General features: G+C 39.0%; 1 protein-coding gene across 3 annotated transcripts; it reads right to left on the reverse strand.

Moving 5' to 3' along the window:
* Positions 1 to 736: 736 nt before the first annotated feature.
* Positions 737 to 19,048, reverse strand: mbd6 (methyl-CpG binding domain protein 6). Of its 3 annotated transcripts, none has more exons than XM_051112702.1 (13): positions 18,140 to 19,048; positions 17,178 to 17,358; positions 15,377 to 15,516; positions 14,131 to 14,233; positions 13,514 to 13,682; positions 10,003 to 11,886; positions 9,105 to 9,916; positions 8,070 to 8,229; positions 6,272 to 6,411; positions 4,333 to 5,025; positions 2,733 to 2,782; positions 2,558 to 2,615; positions 737 to 2,471 (listed from the first exon to the last, which is right to left on the reverse strand). In XM_051112702.1, the coding sequence occupies exons 3-13, from the start codon at positions 15,490 to 15,492 to the stop codon at positions 2,412 to 2,414; spliced, it is 4,245 nt and encodes a 1,414-aa protein (XP_050968659.1). In that variant the 5' UTR covers positions 15,493 to 15,516; positions 17,178 to 17,358; positions 18,140 to 19,048; the 3' UTR covers positions 737 to 2,411. The 3 variants fall into 3 exon arrangements, with proteins under 3 accessions (XP_050968659.1, XP_050968657.1, XP_050968658.1); XM_051112700.1 differs by having other exon boundaries at positions 10,003 to 11,889; XM_051112701.1 differs by lacking the exon at positions 18,140 to 19,048 and adding an exon at positions 17,886 to 18,046 and having other exon boundaries at positions 10,003 to 11,889.
* Positions 19,049 to 20,945: the final 1,897 nt, after the last annotated feature.

Below are 20,945 nucleotides of genomic sequence, written 5' to 3' on the forward strand. Positions count from 1 at the left end.
CATTTTTGTGAATTTGCATTTTTTTATTTTTGTAGATTATTTGTATAGTTTTAAGTTTTCCTTCTTTGTATTTTTGTTTTTTTTACATTTTTGTAGATGTTTTTGTAAATTTGTATTTTTTATTTTTGTGTTGTTTTTTTTTTTTTTTAATTTTAGTGGGTTTTGCTAGTAAATTTTTCAAAATATATATATATTTTTAATTATAAATTAAGAGTTTAGTTTTAAAAGCAAGTAACTCAGTTTTTAATTTTTTTTAAAAAATCATGTTTTTGGATTGCATTTCAATTAATCTCAATAAAAACACAAAACAATAAAAAACTTTTAAAAAATTTTAAAAAGTAAAGTATACTTACGTTTTTGCAAATTAACGCTTCAAATATTCTAGTATGATATGAAATCTGAATATAAAAGAGATTAAAGTTTAGAAATCAATATTTGATGCTTAGCTTTACAATTAAATCCTTAAATTCATTTTATGTGCATTGCCTAAATGTATTATTGTCAAATGGACACATTAGTTTGTTGGCATGATGAGGGTCCTTAACCTAGTTTAGTTTCCTCTTTTTTTCACCACAATATCTAAGCAGCTTAATTTGCTTTTCTTGCCAATCACAGGTTTTTAGCTGTTAAAAGTGTAAAACATTACATTAACATGAACTATGATCAATACTTTTTACAATTTATAAAAAGTGTTAGATTTAAATCAAAAGTTGTATTTGCAACATTAATTCACTGATGAACATGAATAAATGATTTTTTTTATTAGTTAAAAGTTAGAATGATAAAAAGTGATATATAGCGCTAGTTCACAAATGGGACAGTTTTCTGAAGTGTTAGTAAAATAATGTAAAATATTAGTGGGAAAAAATTGTCCATAAAATGAGAGTTTAAAAAAAAAAAAAATTCTTATAAAAACTTATAAAAATCAATTTCATGGTACGTGAATGAATTTTAATTTTTGGGTGAACGGGCAACTTTATGTGAAGCATATTTCAATTTTAGATTTCTGTGAATCTGCTTCAAAATGCTGTTTTCACAAAATGCATGGTCAAAACAGTGACATGAAATGATCAGAAAAGAAGTTGATCATTTAAAATGTTTTAATTTGTTAAATTAAAAAAAAAAAATCAGCTCCCAGTAAAAAGGAGACGCTACTTGTTCACAAATTGTCAAAGTATTTTCTTTACAAATCAAACATGAATATGAGAAAGGAAAGGTTTCTCTGCAGGAGAAATATTTTACAAATTGATCATTTTTTTCCTAAAAAAGGTGTACAAAATAAAATACTAAAACTGTACATATATACATAAATTCAATAGTAAAATTGCATAATCAGCCTCATTATTAAATCATTATTTTAAATATTCAGTAATATTCTTGTGCCTGTGTTGATGAGCTCTGTGCAGATCCATGACGAAAGCCCCTAAAACCTACAGATACACGCCTGTAACGCACGCGCGCACACACACACACACACACACATATACGGCCCTGCAAAGACAAAACACAGAGTGATGAGTGAGACTTGGTCTGGTTGATCGGACACATTTGGAGTGAAACTCATTGTCACTACAGGGCGACATTACTGACAAAACTAGTGAACAAGTCTGGGGCTGAAAACGGTTCATGAGGTGCATTATGGGTAGTTAAATCATAACGTTTGTCGTTTGGTTCAAGGACGGGACAGATTTAGTGTGCGAGGGATTTTCAGACACATATATGTGCATCTGAAGACAGAAAAATGCATCACTCCATCACATGCAGTGAATGGGTGCCGTCAGAATGACAGTCCAAACAGCTGATAAAAACACCACAATAATAACATCTTAAGAAGAAACAGCGTTATTATAGATTATGGACTCGCATTTGAGACAAAAATGTTTTAATGATGGATTTATTTCAGGTTTTGTCTTCTCAGGATGTGAACTGATGGACTGGAGTGGTGTGGATTACTTGTGGATGTTGTTATCAGCTGTTTGGACTCTCATTCTGACGGCACCCATTCACATCCATTGGTGAGACAGTGCTGGAATGGCACATTTCTCCAAGTATGATGAAGAAACAAACTCATCCTCATCTTGGATGGCCTGTTCATTTTTGTCTGAACTGTTCCTTTAAAGCAGAGCTGTCAATCACACTGGACCTCAATCATGAAACAAGAAGCAAAAGTAACTGAGTTAACAAACAATAACTATTCCTTAACTGAACCGCAACAACTTAACAATAGTTATCATTCGTAGCCTGGTAACTGTTTGTAAATGTAACAATGTAACATCAGTCGTATCCGTGGTAACAGAAGGTGAACAGACACAAACAGACGGAGGAGCGAATCACGGAGACTCTTCACAGTGCGGCTCAGACGGTGTTGCCGTGGCAACAGTGCTGGTGTTGGCGGGAAAGTACGGTCGGACCTATCGGACGACGCGGCGTCTCTTCCCTCTGGTGGGCCGTGCGGGTCTGGACAGCGCTATCTGCATCACAACACATCAAATGCCAGTCAGTTAACGCAGCTCAGATCACGTGTTTAGCGTGTGGCGTATGTGTGTGTTTGACTAACCGTCGGCTCCTCGATGATGCTGTCGATGCCGCCCGGCAGGTCCGCTCCTCTCTGCAGCCTGATGGGAGGAAGAAGAGGAAGAGAGTAAAACACAAAGCACTTCACATCAATGAATGAATGAATGAATGAATGAATGAATGAATGAATATGTTGGGCTGTGGACAGCTGGACTTACGACTGTTTCCTCTTGCGCCCCCTTCTGGCTCCCGTGTGCACATCATCAACCTGAGTGGACACACAAGAGAAAGAACACAGGGTTATGCTGGGAAATAAACACCAGCATACACTGTAGTGTGCACTACGCAATGCTATTAATGAAAAGAAAGATGCAGATATAAATGACAGGCACATAAAATTATGAAAACACAAACGGGAAAAAAAGGTAAATAGAGATACAAAAAAACAATATGGTATGGTAAAAAATAAAAATAAAAATAAAAATAATAATAATAATTATATGTATATAAAATATTAAATTAAAGGCAATTTAAGGCTAAAAAAGAAATAGGCAAAAGCAGAAAATTACAAAAACTTGAAAAAATTAATTAAAAAAAAGAAACAACAACAAAATGACTAAAAATAAACATTTCAGACAGTAGTATACTATTATTGTTGTGACATGACCTCATTAAGCCAGAAATAATATTTGTTATTATGTAATAATCTTATATTATTTTTTATCTAAAAAAAATCTAAATTAACAAATTTTATTTTTATGTAAGAATTTACTCCAATTTTAATAACCAATTTGATCTTGTGCATCTAATGACTATTGGCAGTTTGACTGCATAATGAATAAAATAAAAGTCACAAACTATTATACAGAAAACTATAGCCGCCATGATTTTGTATTTTCAAATTACATTGTATTTTATTTATATAAAAAATAAAATTATTATAATTATTTACATTTGTTTTTTTGTTTTAACAGTGGTTCTGCAAGTTACAAATATCAGTTTTTTTTAATAGTTTTATTTCATCATTCAATAAAACAATCAACAGAACATTTCTAAAGTTATTTATAATTATTTTAAAATAAGCAAAACCACTGAATTTAAGACGGGTAAAATCTACTAAATTTTTGTAGGCTTTTGTTTTCCTCCATCCATTAAAAACAAGTGAAATAAAAATAATAAAAATGACAAGAGCACATAAAATGACTAAAACTGAAACAAAAATTAGTCAAACACGAATATAAAAAAAACGATGTATGTATATAAAAAACTTAACAGTTAATAGAATTACATATAAAAAAAACTAATAAGAATGTCAAGTGCACATAACAATATTAACAAAACTTAAAGTAAAATAATATAAGAAATATAAAAAATTATAATAATTAAAATTAAAGCACAACAAAATGGTTAAAAAAATGACTAAAACTTATACTGAAATAATTTTTAAAGCTAATTAGAAATGTTAAAATGACTAAAACTGAAATAAAAGCAATTTAAAGCTAAAATATAAATAACAACAAATAAACTAATAAAAATGGCAAAAACATAAAATTACCAAAACTTGAACTGGAAAAAAAAAAAAAAAAAAAAACTTAACTAAATAGCAATATTTAAAAAATATATATATACACATAATAAAACTATAGCACAACAAAATTATTAAAACTAAAAACAAACATTTTAGACACTATTAAAAAGACTAAAAAAATTATATAAACAACTAAATTACTAAAAATGAAAAGAAACTTCCAGCTTAACAGAAATAATTATTTAAAAAAAAAAGAAAATGTAACAACATAAATAAATAACCGCACTCACCCTGACTTGCTCTGCATCTCTGATGTCCTCAGCCGCCTCTCTGAGCCGCTCACCTGGACCCAAATATCCCTGCGGCCCTCGTCCATCCTCTTCCTCCTCTTCCTCATCCTCATCATTGTTTCCCCGTCCATCGGCACCTGAACTGATCCCGTTGCTGTAGACGCACACTTTAGCCGAACCATCTGTCTTGGCTTCCTCCATGAATGCGGGGTGCAGCGGGGCGTCGGACAGGGCGTCGGCTCCCGCCGGTTTGCAGGGCGGCGGCGTCGACGGGTCCTCGCTGAGTTTGGGCGTCCCGCGGGCCGGAGACTGGGCCGTGTCCATGCCGAGGCGGGACAGGTCCGGGTTGTGGACGGAACAGGCGCGGCGCGGGCTGAGGGACGGCGGGGCGCTGGTCTGCTGGAGGAGAGGTGGCAGCTCGGGGTACGACAGCGGGGTCGAATCGGAGCCGCCCTCGGCCCCACGCTCGCTGACCTGCAGGAAGGAGGTGTAGATGGTGTCCATGAAGGAGCCGTACGGGTCAAACAGTCCTGGACCGGAGCCCGTGGATGTCTCTCTCTGCTGCACGGGCGTCTGGACCGGGTTGAGCAGGGAATCCTGGGATATCGAAGCCGAAGGAAGTTGATCTTGTGACGGAGGCGTCTCATGCAGAGACACAGGCTTCTCTCCCATGAGCGCCGGCGCCATCGTCAGCTAAAAACAAAAACATACATCCATAAACTCCAGCAGTTTGGACAAAATTACTGAATGTGTGTTTCTCATCATCTTAAAGATTTCTGCTTAAATTAGTTTTGTAGCCAAATATAAACTGAAATATAGATTCTTTTTTTAAATGACAAAGACAAAAATACTGAATTACACTGAATTTAAGACTATTTTATTTTGTAAATTATAGTCATTTATTATAAGCGATATATACTATATTTAGTATAATATTTTACAAAAGTTTAGGGTCAGTAAGAAAAAAAAATAATGTTCTTTTGAACTTTAAATATAAGCTGGGGTCAATCTATACATTTCTTTACAAGAATTAAATTATTTTATTTTTTTGAAAATTTATTTAATTTAAAATGTACATTTTAACGTGCATTCAGACTTATGACGTTATTAATTATAATTAATATAATAATAATATTAATATTTAAAAGTTTGGTCAGTTAATTTTTATAATGAAAATGAGTAAAATTAATACTTTTATTCATTAGAGACACATCAAAAGTGACAAAGACATTTATAAGATGTCTATTTCACATAAGTGCTGTTCTTGTGAACTTTCCATTCATCTGTAAATCCTAAAAAAATTAGTTGTATCATGGTTTTCACAAAAATATTAAAACTGTTTTTAACATTGATAACAATCAGAAACATTTCCTGAGCAGCAAATCAGTATATTAGAATGATTTCTGAAGGATCATGTGACACTGAAGACTGGAGTAATAATGCTGAAAATTCAGCTGCGCATCACAGGAATAAATTACATTTTAACAAATATTCACATAGAAAACTGTTACTATAATTTGTAAAAATATTTCACTGTTTTTACTGTATTTCTGATCAAACAAACGCAGCCTTGATGAGCAGTGGAGACTCTTTAAAGACAAAAAAAAAAACAATCAGACATCTTTTCAAGACTCTACAAGATAACTAAAAGATTCTGCACAATAACTGGATCTCTGCTCTCAGCAGGGCATCTGAATCTGACAGTAATTGTCAGTAAAAGTTTATAGTTGAAGGTGGTGAATCTCTTACATAAGCCGCGTTTTGACGGCTGAAGCGTCGGCTCTTTGAAGAGGATTCATTTAGAGACGCAGCTTCTCAGAAGATTGTTTATAGCTTTATAGTCAAACCCCACTGAGACATTCTTTAAATTCACGCCTTTAAAAACACTGTTAATTCTATGTAAACTGACCACCTGCCCGTAGCTCAGGTGTGTGTTTACCTGCAGGCAGGTGAGCGGGTTGAGCGCCGTTTGGTTCTGCGTTAGCGGGACGCTCAGAGACGGGCCCTGCGGCAGCAGCAGCGGAGCGGCTCCTAATAAACCATGAAGACTGTTGATGTTACCCAGAGCTGTGAGGTCACCTGAACATAGAGAGAAACACCATCATTCATGCTTGTTCATATGGAAGACACTGGGTAAAGCAAATTACAATAAGACCATGACCAAATATCGTCCAGACGAACTCCGCCTGGGTAAGGCAATGAGATCTTCTCAATTATGTTTCTCAGTCACAAAAATGAAACTTCCAGGCATCATGTCGCCACACAGGCCACAGATATGACTGAAAGCCGTGTGTCAGCACTTTTGCACTGAGCACTGTCATTGCTGTGGCCAAACTTTATTTAAGAAAAAAAAAAAAAACACTCAAGTCTGGTTCACTTTCCCCACTTCTCTCGTCTAACAGTCAGTGTGAATGAGTCTGCTGAGTCGGCTGAGATGTCACCGCAGGTTAAATTCCCCCAGAGCAGACAGACTGCAAAACGCCAATGTAATGCTACCGGGCAGGACGAGCGACATCAACTGCAGATAAACCGTCCACGGCCCAAAACTGCAGCTCTGTGCTAAATCTAAGTGTTGTGGACATGGAAAGAACAGCAGAGAATCAAGCTAGAAGGAAACTAGCAGTGACTGCTTGTATGTAACCTGCTGAGGCTTTGTTTTGCATCACATTGACTCACTTACAAGTAGGAATGCATTGAAACATCAGCTGGTCATTTGGTTTAGGTTTGGTGGTAAAAAATTACATATAACATAAAAAGCATTTAACGATGGAAAAAGATACATTCACAAATAGCCGAAATTATGTATATATTTTACACAGAAAATATTTAAAAATGTTAAAACACCTGGAACAGACACTAACTTATTTTAACCTATGTTAACTGACTAGGTGAACACGAATTTGGGTTAATAACGATAATGATCAATATATACACTACCAGTCATGTGACACTGAAGACTGCTGTAATGATGCTAAAAATTCAGCTTTGAAATCACAGGAATAAATCACATTTTAAAATATATTTAAATAAAAAAAAAGTTATTTTAAATAGTAAAAATATTTAAATTTTTTAAATTAAAATCTGTTTTTGGTGTACTTCGGATCAAATAAATGCAGGCTTGGTGAGCAGATGAGACTTCTTTCAAAAACATTAAAAAACTTTTGACTGGTAGTGTATGTGGATTAACAGGTCTGGATAATATCACTAACTTCATTACTAAAAAAATGTATATGCCAAAAGAAGACTTGTGATTGCACAGTATAATGTAACACATACTTGGGTTTGCATTTTTGTGTACACGTATAACAAATAAATTAATACAAATATGTACAAATAAATAAAACATAAATAAATACATCAATTTTCTTCCTAACTTCTAACTAAAAACTAAATACTACAAAAACTAAATTACAAACTGAAAAATTTAAATCCAAAAAAAAAAAAAAAAAAAAAAAATCCAATTCAAAATATTAACTATAAAAGTATATAATTGACACTAAAATAACACTGCTGCTGACACAAATGTTTGCTAAATTTCAAACGCATACACAAAGTATATTATTTTTAAAGAAACAATAGCCCTCTTGGGTTGTATAATTGTTAGAGACTTGAGGTTATTTTAAGTCACACCAGTTGAAATATGAACTGAGTGTTACAATTATAGTCACTCCAAAGAAAGGCACATTTAAAATGGTCATTTTCAGCTGTATTTTTCATTGGCAGACTGATCCACTTACCAAGAACCCCAGGGGCGAGTAGAGGCGGCAGGAAATGAGGTGTCTGGGTGTTGTTCTTGTCCTGCTCAGCCAGGGGGTCACACACTTCCGGCCCCGTACCGGACACCAGAGGGCCGCAGGACACCGAGGTAGAAACTAGAGCAGGGCTGGACAGAGTCCCCTGCAGCCACACAGATTCATATATGTATTGCACAGGATGCATGTAGTTGAATATCAAAATAATGTTCCACAGGCAAATGAACAACAACCCATAATACAAGGTCTCCCAATGTTTGTCAGGTGATCTTTGAATTTAACCCCTGTAATTTAGACCTGACATTTCTGCATTGGCATTCTGAATGAGAAAATTGTATTTTACATAAATAAGATGAATTCAATTTTTATTAAACGCATAAAATTTTGTCATTTGTTTACCCTTGTGTCATTTCAAATCCATAAGACTTTGGTTCATCAACAAAACACAAATTAAGATATTTCCAAACTGTTACTGCACTGAAAGCCCAAATAACTAAAATGGGTTATGGGTTTGGAACAACATGAGGTTTAGTAAACGGTGACAATTTTGTTTCATTTTTTGGTGAACTGCTCCTTTAGCATTTTTTTTTAAATGTGCAATATGGCATTAATTTCATAACTAACCACATTTTCAAAACAAATTTTTAATCAGATGCAATAAAATGTAAAAATGTAAATAATATTTCATTATTTGTTTTGCATTACAGTAAATGCATTATAGTAAGTGGCTAAAAAGTGAAGGTTGGGTGTTTAAATGTGCAAAACTGTCATGAAAATAATGCCACACTTTGAAGAATATAATGTCCAATTTTAACCCCAATCCTGACATTTTTTTACAGTTTTAATGAAATTAACCATTGCAATAAAATTGCGCAAATCCAATGCAGTTCCATCTTTAACCACTAGGGAGCAGCTGGTTGGGAAACCCTGTCATTGCAAACATATGCATTAATTGAAAGCATGCAGACTATATGTGCACATGTAGCGAAGCATGCAACCGGTGCGCGCCTGTGCGTGTACCTGAGAATGAGGCGGGGGGGATGGCGTGTGGTTGGGTAGGGGTTCGGTCTGGGCGAGAGCTGCGGCCAGCAGAGCGGGGTTGAGGGACAGGAAGGCGGGAGGGGGTGGAGTGAGAGGGGCGGAAAGAAGCAGCGACTGGCCGTCTGCGCTGGGCGCTAGAGTTTGAAGAGCCTCCAGGAGCCCCGGCCCCATCAGGACCGAGTCCAGCAAACCAGGGGTCTTCTCCAGGGACACTCCGTCCGTGAAGACCTGCTGCGGTGGCGTAGGAAGCTCTAGGTTGAGCGCTGGCAATGGCAACATGGCAGCAGGATTCTGGCCGAGCAGCAATGAGGCCATTAGGAGGGCTTGAAGCCCAGGAGGCTTTTCACCGCCTTCCACCCCTGGAACAGGGGGCAGCGCTGCAGCAGAACCTGGCGGATTTAACAGGCTCACAAGGTTGAGAGGAAGCTCACCCTGGTTCAGGACATTGAGAGGAGAGCCCTGGTTCAGGATGGCACTGGCTGGCTGTGGTTGCTGGGCTTGGGTGCCGCCGGGCACAGAGGGCTGGCCGCCTGTCCAGACTCCTAAAGGCAGGGAGCCAAGGAAGGGCGGCAGCAGGGAAGGCAAACCGGCATTGGAGGAAAGAAGCTGGAGGAGCTGTTCTTGGGACATGAAGGGAAAAGCCTCGGCAAGCGGCAGGGAAACAGCGGGGTCATTTGTGGGGTTTGAAAGATCGGAAGAGGGGGCGTTGGGCAGAGAGAGGCTGTGATCGGGCTCACAGCCACCCAGCAATCTTGTCTCCGAGTCCTGCTGATCCATCTCCTCTACAGGACCTGCCGAGAAAACACAAGTGTAAAATGGACCACCCAAACCACTTTGGTATAAAAATGCCCCAGTAAAAACAAGTAGGAGTTCTCACCTTTACTTTCCACAGCTTGGCTGTGGCTTGACTGGTTTATTTGGTAGGTACTGTGGTCAGGACAAGTCTCTGTTTTGGGTCCACAACCTTTCTCTGGGAACGGGGGCAAGCATGTTGAGGACATCTGGTTCATCATGCTCAAAATTGAACTGTTGAGGTCCGGCGTCGTGCCCGTGTGGGACTGGCTCAAGTTCAGGATGGTGTTGCTGGAGGTTGTTTTGAGGTTCATGGTTGTCTCATCACCAATTAAAGAAAAGGGTTGCTGGATTGGAGGTTCCGGCACGGGCACTGTGCTTTGGGGTTGAGGTTGCGGAGTAGGGTTGTGTAAACGTAACGTGGACTGCACGTCGCACTGGGGCGTCTGTGGAGTGATGGGTCTGGGTGAAGAGGGCAATGTGTTTGTGTGCCTGTTGCCAGGCATGGCAGTGGCGCCGCTGGATTGCTGGGTTGCGCTTTGCATGCTAAGAAGCTGAAGCAGGGCGGAAAGAGGCTGGGATGGAGATGGAGAGGAAAGTGGGAGGGAATTAACAAGTCCTGGCTTCCTGCCTTCCTCCGAATCCTGCAACCTCGGAGGAGCGGCAGGCAGCCGGTGGTTGTCTAAGTGAGGTACAGGAGGAGAAGGTGGCGAAAGGCATGGGGAAATGAGCAGAGGCGGCCCGGAGAGATCTCCTGCAGTCCGACCTAACTGAGAGTCTTTGAGCATGCTCAAAACAGTGGGCGAGCGCCTCTGCCGTTTTCGCCGCAAGTTTTTCTCAGCGACAGCAGGGGAAGCCGGGGAAAGGGAAGGGGAGTGCGGAAGCAACAGGGCGGTCAGGGACTGTGCTCTGGCGGAAGAGGAGTGGACGCTACTGTTTAAAGTGCTAATCAATACCTTTGACTGCTGCTCCTTGTCCAAGCCCGTGAGAGGGAGTGCGGCCAGCGCGTCGGCTGCATTGAGCTGGGTTTTCTGGTTGGCCAGCTGGGCTTTGGCGGCCGCAGAGAGGAGGCTGCTGGCCGGGAAAGAGTTATTGATGTGGCCCTTTTGCTGGCTCTTCTGCTGGTTGAGAATCTGCCCTAGTGGAAGGCCAAGCAGTCCTGGCGCTTGAGCAGAACTCACTCCGTTCCTCTTGTCGCCTGCGTTGGGATGCACCAACGACAGGGCTTGGGACATCTGATGGTTGCTTTGGTTGCTAGAGTTAGCACTGGAGCTTGTGTTAGAGGTACCACAGTCTTTGTAGTGCTGCAGAATGCCCTCCAAGCGACTACACGGACTGGAAGGCGCAAGAGGAAGCTTGGGAGACGAGCACGGCATGGTGGACTGCTGATGGGGTTTGCCCCCTTGAATGAAGATGGGCCCTTGGGCCCCGTGCTCTGAGAGCGAGGATGTCGAAGAGTGGCGAGAGCGTTGGTGGGGTGAAAAAGTGTCCAAGGTACGTGAGGGTGACAGTGGAGAGGGCGACTTAACACTCGCTCCCTGGGAGTGTGGCGGAGCTGCTCGACCACTTAGAGCTATGGTTGAAGAGGGTGATAAAGAAAATGAGTTGGAGGGGTCTGGAGGATGTATATGCGTGTGTACACTTGGTTTTACACTGTTAGGGGAAGTGGGGTTGTGCACTGTCCTTTGGGGGAGCGGTGGATGAGGGCTCCACTGCTGTTTCGCATAACCAGGCATGCAGCCCACTGGCGTTTGGGGTTTCTTTAAAGGTGAACCCTGTTCTGGAGGCCGTGAAACAGGGGTGAGGCTAACAGAACCGTTTTGCACGACAGAACGTGGAGAGGACAGAGGAAAGCCAATATTGGATTTGGGTTGGATGTGTCTTGGCTGTGGGTAAGTGCAGTGGGCGCCGTCTCCATGAGCCACCATTGATCCTCTCGACTCTCTGCCGTCCACTGAGCATGCAACACCTCCTTAAAAAAACAATCAGACAACACAACTCACCTTACTGAAGAACGCTTAAGTTAAAGACAGGCATAGTGCCTATAAGACTATTTACCCCCTTGGAAATGTTTACTTTATATTCTACCACTGATCCACAAAGGATCTAAATCACTAACCATTTCAAATTGGTCAAAACTGATTCAAGTCAAGTTAAACAAAAAATAAGTATTTGCATAAGCATTCAAGCCAGTTTTAGCACAGTCACCAATGTACGTATTGGTGAGGATGGTGTATTTATGACGGGTAGTGTTTGATTTTATACTAAACTTAATTTTGGTCTCAGACTATAGAACATTCTTTCAGTTGGCCTGAATGTCTCAGACATGCCTTCTGGCAAACTGTAGCTGAGATGTCATATGACATCTTTTAACAGTGACTTTCTTTTTGCAAATCTGTGACTAGTGAAACAACAAAGCAACAGCTTATGAAGTCCACTGTGATTCAACACTGCAAAATGTAAACAATTCCAAGGGGTGAATACTTTTATAGGCACTGTATATCATACTCTGATATGACTAGTAATGTTTTTACAAAAAAATGAACATTAATGGTTGCAGTTCAGTTTACAAGTTAATAAACTTCTAAAAATACAGTGAACTGAATACTGAAGACCAGCTATGAGTGACTGCATGATTTAGACCAGGGGTGGCGAACTCCGGTCCTGGAGAGCCGCAGCCCTACAGAGTTCAGATCCAACCCTAATAAAACTTACCTGTCTGCAGCTCCCCTGTAACCATTTAGACCTTGATTAGCTTGTTCAGATGTGTTTGATTAGGGTTGAAGCTAAACTCTGCAGGGCTGCAGCTCTCCAGGACCGACGTTCGCCACCCCTGCTTTAGACCAGGGGAGCTCAACCCTGATCAAACACATTTGAACCAACTAATAAAGATCTGGAGTAGCACTTGATAATTACAGACAGGTATGTTTGATCAGGGTTGGAACTAAACTCTGCAGGAAGGTAGATCTCCAGGAACAGGGTTGGGCACCCCTGCTTTAGGCAAATGTAATAGTCTGAATAGGTAATGTTTGGATACTAGATATAGAGAATAATCTTTACTCCAAGAGAACAGCAGTGGTGACATATTGTAACTGACTTTAAGACAAGCTGTTAAAGGGTTCAATAAATGTTAAGCTCCATGAAGCGCATCTGTGATGCTTGATTAATACAGACAATCATTTCAACTCATCCCTCAGTTTGTAAAAATAAGTAAAAAATGTGCTTACAGTAAAGCATTACAACTGCAGTCAATGAAGAGGTTTAAAAACTGGAATATATGTTAATATACACACCATTTTGAAAATAAAGAATAATTAAACAATACATTAAGACAAAAACATAATTGGGAATACTTTACAATAAAGGTCAAATTGTTAACATTAGCTCACGCATTAGGTATCATTAACTAACAATGAACAATACTTTTAACATTAACGTAGATAAGTAAATGCTATTTAAAAAATTTTTTTAATATTACATATTTTTATTACATGAATTTACATATACACTTCAACATGAATGCATGTCAAAAAACCTGGAATATTCCTTTTAAATAGTAAGTGTGTTGAAATAGTGTGTGTATTAAGATACAATACCTGTGGCTTGAGCCGGCAGGGGGAGATGGGAGGGCTGCATGCTTTGGCATAATGCCGCCATGGCATCAACTTTCCTGCGATGGTTACAGAGTTTGGTCATGTCTTCCTCTATTTTCCCTGACTGATGACCAGGAGCTTGGACCATCGCAGCAGGGTCAAAATTAAAGACCTGCATGGATTTATAAAGAGCACCTTTTTTTAAATGCATGCAATAGATTATGTTTAGAATTGCATACTATCATACAACTCTTATTATGTTTTTAAGTACACAGCAAGCAAACCTTCTGCATGGAATATCTGAATGACATTTGCCAAAAAGTGAAAAGACGACACTGCATGTGCATTTTGCGATGCAGTGTACTCAACGTGACCTTCCTTTTCCAGTGTAACAAATAAACCGGTAATTATTAGTTGAGAGTTCAAAAGTCTCCTTAATATAATCAGGTTTCAGAGATGACTCATTGTTTCACATGCTATTAATAAAGTTTATTCTAAACAATTTGCAGAAGTACGCTAATATATCATTCTAAACATAGCTGCAATCTATATTACCTCATGAATTAATCTGCACTCAAATTTGTAATGGAAAATTCATAAATGAAGATGCTTGATCTCACCTTATTTGGGATAAGCGGGCACTCGAGACCACATTTACATGTGCCGTCTGTCCGCAGATATACCCTCACCTCATCCACAGATCGAAGAATGGTACCACTTGGGCTGAAGAAGAAAAAAAGAGAAAGACTGATATGTTTGACAGCTAGTTTTACACCGAGTTTGATTGTTGGGTCTGAAGAAACAGACTTCAATTCCAACCTCTTTCCCTGCAGACATCAATACAATTGACATAAACATCAGTACAGAGTGCCAAGCGTTATTGGTTTTATTCATGATTTTGTCATTTTGCTTATACTACTAAAACTTGAGCACAGATTTGTGACTGTTTGCTGGTTCTAACACTCTTTGCATCATTTGAAATGCTATGCACTGACAGCAACGTCAGCAGAGAGTAATAATGACAAATGCATTATACTATAATAAATTCTGCGACAACAACACAGTGTAACAGTGCTGCTCACCTAGTGTTAATTTTTCCCATAAGGATTTAAAAAAAACTATTACAACGTTATAAGCCATGAACCAAACCAACCAGCTACAATGTGAATTGCAACATTACAAACTTTGATTTGATGCAAAAAAAAAAAAAAATGTATTTGAAGATTTGAAAAATGTACTAGACAATGTATAAAAAAAAAAAAAAAAAGAATCAAAATCCCATGAAGCATTTCAAAGTAAATAATCAAATTTAAAATGATGGAGTACTATAAAACTACTGATTTAAACTACCATTAAACTACTGGTTTATTGCAAATTGATAAAGATTTATGGGTAATGTAGTCTTTCATCATTAAGATGTTAAATATGATCATTTTAAAATAAGTTAGAATAATGTATGCTGATGGCTTGAACAAAAGCAAATATTATAATTTAATCACTTCGTCTTTAGAGGATGCACTTAAAAATATTGTTAAAAATCAATTCCACTATGGAGAAAATGAACGGGATTGTCTGGTGCTGGTCTTCACCTAAACCTTCTATCAGACCAGTTTGGAGCACCGTTTCCACATTAACCAAACACTGATCTTAAACACACTCACATCCGCACTGGAAGCCCTAGTGTGAAAGCTAAACACACTCGCATACGTGTGAGAAAAGCTTGCGCAGGTGAAGTCACACACATCTGTGTGCAATCATCGTTGCCAGGCAACTTGAAAAACGTTCCTTATGTACCTTAATAGCAACACTGTTAATATTTGATCAGAACAGCAGCTATGAGTAACACAAAGTAAGGTGTGGACATACCTGATGTAAGACACAGCCCCATCTTCCACCTTCCTCTGCCAGCCAACCGGGATCTGAGCGATGAGCGTCGTACCTCCATCTTTTTCTCCTGCTGCACTCTCACTGCCCCCCGTCATTTTCTGATCACACACATCCAGCTCCTAAAGAAACAAACCAGTCTCAATTCAGTTTCAAATCAGATCTGATGAACCAGATTCAGTTTCAAGCCGTATTTGATGAACCAGGTTCAGTTTCTAACTACATCTGATGAACCAGATTCAGTTTTAAACCAGATCTGATGACCAGATTCAGTTTCAAACCAGATTCAGTTTCTAACCACATCTGATGAACCAGATTCATTTCTAACCACATTTAATTGACCTGATTCAGATTCAAACCAGATCCGATGACCCAGATTCAGTTTCAAACCACATTTGATGAACCAGATTCAATTTCTAATTTCATTTGAGGACCCAGATTCAGTTTCACACTAGATCTGATGAACCAGATTCAGTTTCTAACCAGTTCTGATGAACCAGATTCAGTTTCTAACCACATCTGATGACCCGGAATCAATTTCTAATTTCATTTGAGGATCCGGATTCAGTTTCACACCAGATCTGATAAACCAGATTCAGTTTCAAACCACATCTGATGAACCAGATTCATTTCTAACCACATTTAATTGACCTGATTCAGATTCAAACCAGATCCGATGACCCAGATTCAGTTTCAAACCACATTTGATGAACCAGATTCAATTTCTAACCACATTTAACTAAGTTGATTCAGCTTCAAACCAGATCTGATGACCCAGATTCAGTTTCAAACCACATTTGATGAACCAGATTCAATTTCTAACCACATTTAACTAAGTTGATTCAGCTTCAAACCAGATCTGATGACCCAGATTCAGTTTCAAACCACATTTGATGAACCAGATTCAATTTCTAACCACATTTAACTAAGTTGATTCAGCTTCAAACCAGATCTGATGACCCAGATTCAGTTTCAAACCACATTTGATGAACCAGATTCAATTTCTAACCACATTTAATTAACTTGATTCAGATTCAAACCAGATCTGATGACCCAGATTCAATTTCTAACTACATCTGGTGCCCCAAATTCAGTTTCTAATCACTTTTGAGGACTCAGATTCTGTTTCAAACCAGATTCGACTAAACAAATTCAGTTTCTAACTACATTTGATGAACCAGATTCGGTTTCAAACCAGATCGGATGAACCAGATTAAGTTCCAAACCAGATCTGATGATCCGGATTCAATTTCTAATTTCATATGAGGACCCAGATTCAGTTTCACACCAGATCTGATAAACCAGATTCAGTTTCAAACCACATCTGATGAACCAGATTCATTTCTAACCACATTTAATTAACCGATTCAGATTCAAACCAGATCTGATGACCCAGATTAAGTTCCAAACCAGATCTGTTGATCCAAATTCAGTTTCAAACCTGATTTGGCTCACACTTAAACTATTTTAAGTTGGAAAATATGTTCACACTGCATCTAAATACAGTTGTCACTCCACTTCTGAGTGTTTAATCTGTGACTATTCTGGATCGTGATTTAGATCACGTAGTGACAACTATACTTACATTAAATCAGTGGAGTGTGTACATTTTAGTTTTGTTTAACAACAAACCGTATAAAATGTTGCCCGAAATGCCAAAATCCACCATGGGTTCCTGGCACTGATCTATATATAATTCTCTATTACAGATCAGTGGCTCCTGCACATTCTTTAAACTTCATAAATGACATTCTGTAACTTCGGGTGGCATTATGTGTCGTACCTTTTCATTTTTATACAGCCTTGGTCAGCACCAATGGTAAAATACACTCTTTGGAGGACATTTACGGAGCATTAACGAAGCACAACCCAATACAACAACAAATCCGTCTTGACACACAATCCTCTCCGCTGCTCTCAAACAGACTGGGATGCTTCTACGGAACTTTCCAGAAGCTGACAATCTGAAAATATAAAGAAAAACACATTTCAGGCGATTTAGCCATTGCTTGAGTAAAGAACACAAACCGTTTACAACAATGTCCAATACAAATATGGTAAAAATCGAATCGTAATGACAGAAATGTGTATTAATTTGACCATCATATTCATGTACCATGATATCAAGCACTAAATACCATGGTACCAGTACGGTACAAGTACAAAAACACGGTAGTTTTTGTCAGCGGACAACTCTGACATATGGTTGACAGTAGCGTAAAAAGTGACAGTTGGAACTAATACTCAGCGCGCGAACTCGAAAATTCAAATTTAAGTTATCGAGATGATGTCACCGCCTAAATCCATATCATTTTAACGGTTTTTATTCTGGCATAAAGGCGGGTGACTGTGAAGCGGCTAACGCTCGGGCTATGACGGGATCTGACTGGAGCAGCGAGCTAAAGAGTAAACAAACCATCACGAATAAAAGTAGGTGAAGTTTTAGGAAAACTATGACTTGAACACGAAAAGAAAATAGGAATGTACGTACTTGAGTGCGGCGCTGGTACTTTTTAAACGCTGTAACGTTGCGTTCCGAAGAATAAACAAATGTCGCGTATTGACGGCTAGCTGGCCCGTTCTTAAACATCCTTTTTGTATCGCAAGCTAACTGGACACGTAATAACACTGCGGTTATAACCGACGATTCGGTCGTCGTTACATTATAACGGAAGCGTTCTAGTTTGTCGCGTCGCGTCCAGCGTAGACGCGCTGTTAGCCTTCTTTAGCTCGCGGGCTACGTACCTCTGTGTTTACGAAGTTTCCTGCTTCTTCGGCGCGCTGCACAACACAGGCGAAAGACTGAACAAGCGTCTCGACGGACTTGAGTAGCAAATGTCGCCGTTGCAGGAGCTGTTATTAAGGCCGAGTGATTTTTAGCCACTTCCCCGCGTCTTCATCCCCGCGCACCATCCGAGCCGTCCTGCTTAAAAACAAAGAGCAATAACGCTCGGTTTTATTGCGCCCCGTGCATTGTCGTCCAATTTCGCGAGAATCCTGCTCGGCCGCGGAGCGTGCGATCGCTTCATTCAAAGCTTCGGCGCCTTCCTAAGCGTCTTTTCTGCGTGCATACGCGAGCGAGGGCTCGATTGTGCCTTTGTGACGGTGCTTTTAGTTAATCTTCGTTTCCAAGTTCCTATTTTTCCTTAGGATCCCGTGCCAAAAAAAAAATCATGGAGTTTTCGTTCGCGCATGCGCGGTAGCGTTGGTTGATGTCGGGTCGGGAATTTCGTACAATTCCATATCCACTAGGAGGAGCGCGAGAGCTGCACACTGAGAAAACGCACCCCAGTACCAAAATACATGGGTGGACTTCTGTGGATTTGTGCTGGGGTTGTTTTAAAATCACAGTATTTGCATATCGTAAATAAATCTGTCACTACACAGGATTTTCGAAAAACCTGTTATGTGAATCAGTTCAAGTGATATAAACTTATTGATATGTGACCCTGGAGCACAAAACCAGTCTTAAGTCGCTGGGGAATATTTGTAGCAATAGCCAAAAATACATTGTATTGATTTTCATTTTATGCCAAAAATCATTAGGATATTAAGTAAAGATCATGTGCCATGCAGATATTTTGTAAAATTCCTACTGTAAATATATCAAAACTTACATTTTGATTAGTTATATGCATTGTTAAGAACTTCATTTGGACAACTTTAAAGGTGATTTTCTCAATATTTAGATTTTTTTGCACCCTCAGATTCCAGATTTTCAAATAGTTGTATCTCGGACAAATATTGTTCTATCATAGCAAACCATACAGAAATGGAAAGCTTATTTATTCCACTTTCAGATGATGTATAAATCTCAATTTGAGAAAATTGACACTTATGACTGGTTTTGTGGTCCAGGGTCACATATAAACTAGTGCCAGTAGCCATGATTTATATAACATAAAACGCAAATGAACTGTTTTTATTTATTTATTTATTTTTCTGTGCAGACGGTAAAGGATTTTTTTAAAAACTTTTTTATGATCAGCCTCTGAACTACTCAAAATGCCACTCAAATTAAATCCAATGGCTTTGGTAACCTTAGACGTTCGTGAAGTTAATCTGTAAATGCGAAATATTTGATCGAAGTGAGCGGGAGGCGAGAATATCCTGAGAGAAAGAGATTTGCGTTAGTCTGCTATAAAATGATGATTCCACACACACGCGCGCGTCTTTATTGGCCTTATTGTGTCAGTTAGCTGAGAAAACAAAAAATGGTTCGCCCGTATAATTACTTAGGGAAATCGCAGATAAAACCTACTTAGTGTGGAGGAAAGATGTAGGAAATCATATTCTTTCTTTTGTGATTCTCTTGAGCAGAAATGTGATTCGCTGGCACAACGTGAACATTTGGGTGTGAGTCTCGGGTGCGAGTTAGAAATATAAATCAGATCAACCTCCTACTGCGTTAACTCGACTAAGTTTGGCGAACGGCGAGAGTTACTGAGAGTTAAACCTGCTCCAACTTCAAAGGAATGTCGAGTAAACACAACTTTGGGGAATAAAAGCATAACCTGCCAATAGAATTACACGCTCGGAGGTGATAACCATTAGGCAGTGGGGAGACTACACAGCAACAGCCAACCGATCGTGACGTGTTAGTAGCGTCTCAACGCGAGCGGTGCCCTGCTCCTGGAAACAGTATTTGAGGTTTCTATTCGCTAACCTTACGCGCATCCCACTTGCGCTGTTGCTAGGCAATACATTGCACGCTTTGCACCATGCAAGTTTAACTACTTAACTCTGGTGTTTGGAAGAGTTTCAGAATACTAACGAGATGAGTGCCTGGTGACATCAGTTGACCGGGAGTTACAGGTCACCACGTCTTGCACCTAAAAAAAAAAAGACACTTAAACGGTGGGACCTGTGCATTAACCTAAACTCATTCCCATCATCTGAATGATGAATGGTGAAATCTGAGCAGTGTTTTTAAACGACCATTATACTCAACCTTCAGATTAAATCCTGTGCCTAATAAAATATATCATTTTAAGCAATTAAACATTGATATCCGCCAGCGTAAAGTCATTATCATCATTTTATTGGATTGATCATATTATATGGCAACAAGATGAACGGTGAAATCTGAGCAGTATTTGATTAACCACGTAAGTTGAGAATGTTTACTCACAATGGCACAGCAACAGTCTTATCTAGGTTAGAGGATTAGACCCATGTTGGGAAAATACAGTCTTTAAGGTGGATCCACGGATTCAGATTAAACCCTGAACAAGTTTCAGGTCACGTAAAATAAAATGTTCAAATAAATGACAGCATTCTGAAAACTGAAATAATGTTTTTAAACGTCTATCTGTAGGACCCACGTTGAGAAAAATATTTAGGGCGGTTCTCAGACACAGATCAAAACCTGCTCTTTTTTTTTTTTTGAGTAATTAGTTTGGATAACCAAATCAGAGTGTTCTGAAAAATGGAATCATCTAGGCAATTGGACTCATGTTGGGAAAATATTTAGGGCGGTTCTCAGACAGATTTAAAGCCACTAAAACAGCTGTTGTGTGTTATTTTCTAAGTAATTATATTGGGATAACCA

The sequence above is a fragment of the Labeo rohita genome, chromosome 6, assembly GCF_022985175.1.
Source record: "Labeo rohita strain BAU-BD-2019 chromosome 6, IGBB_LRoh.1.0, whole genome shotgun sequence".
NCBI classification, from domain to species: Eukaryota; Metazoa; Chordata; class Actinopteri; order Cypriniformes; family Cyprinidae; genus Labeo; species Labeo rohita.

What these genes read in the sequence shown, in the direction of transcription:
- mbd6 (XM_051112700.1), bottom strand. Translation starts at nt 15,492, where the DNA reads ATGACGGGGGGCAGTGAGAGTGCAGCAGGAGAAAAAGATGGAGGTACG. An exon ending in CCTGCCGGCTCAAGCCACAG is followed by an intron (nt 11,890 to 13,513) that starts GTATTGTATCTT and finishes TGTTTTTTTAAG; the next exon opens with GAGGTGTTGCATGCTCAGTG. An exon ending in CCCCCCCGCCTCATTCTCAG is followed by an intron (nt 8,230 to 9,104) that starts GTACACGCACAG and finishes GTGTGGCTGCAG; the next exon opens with GGGACTCTGTCCAGCCCTGC.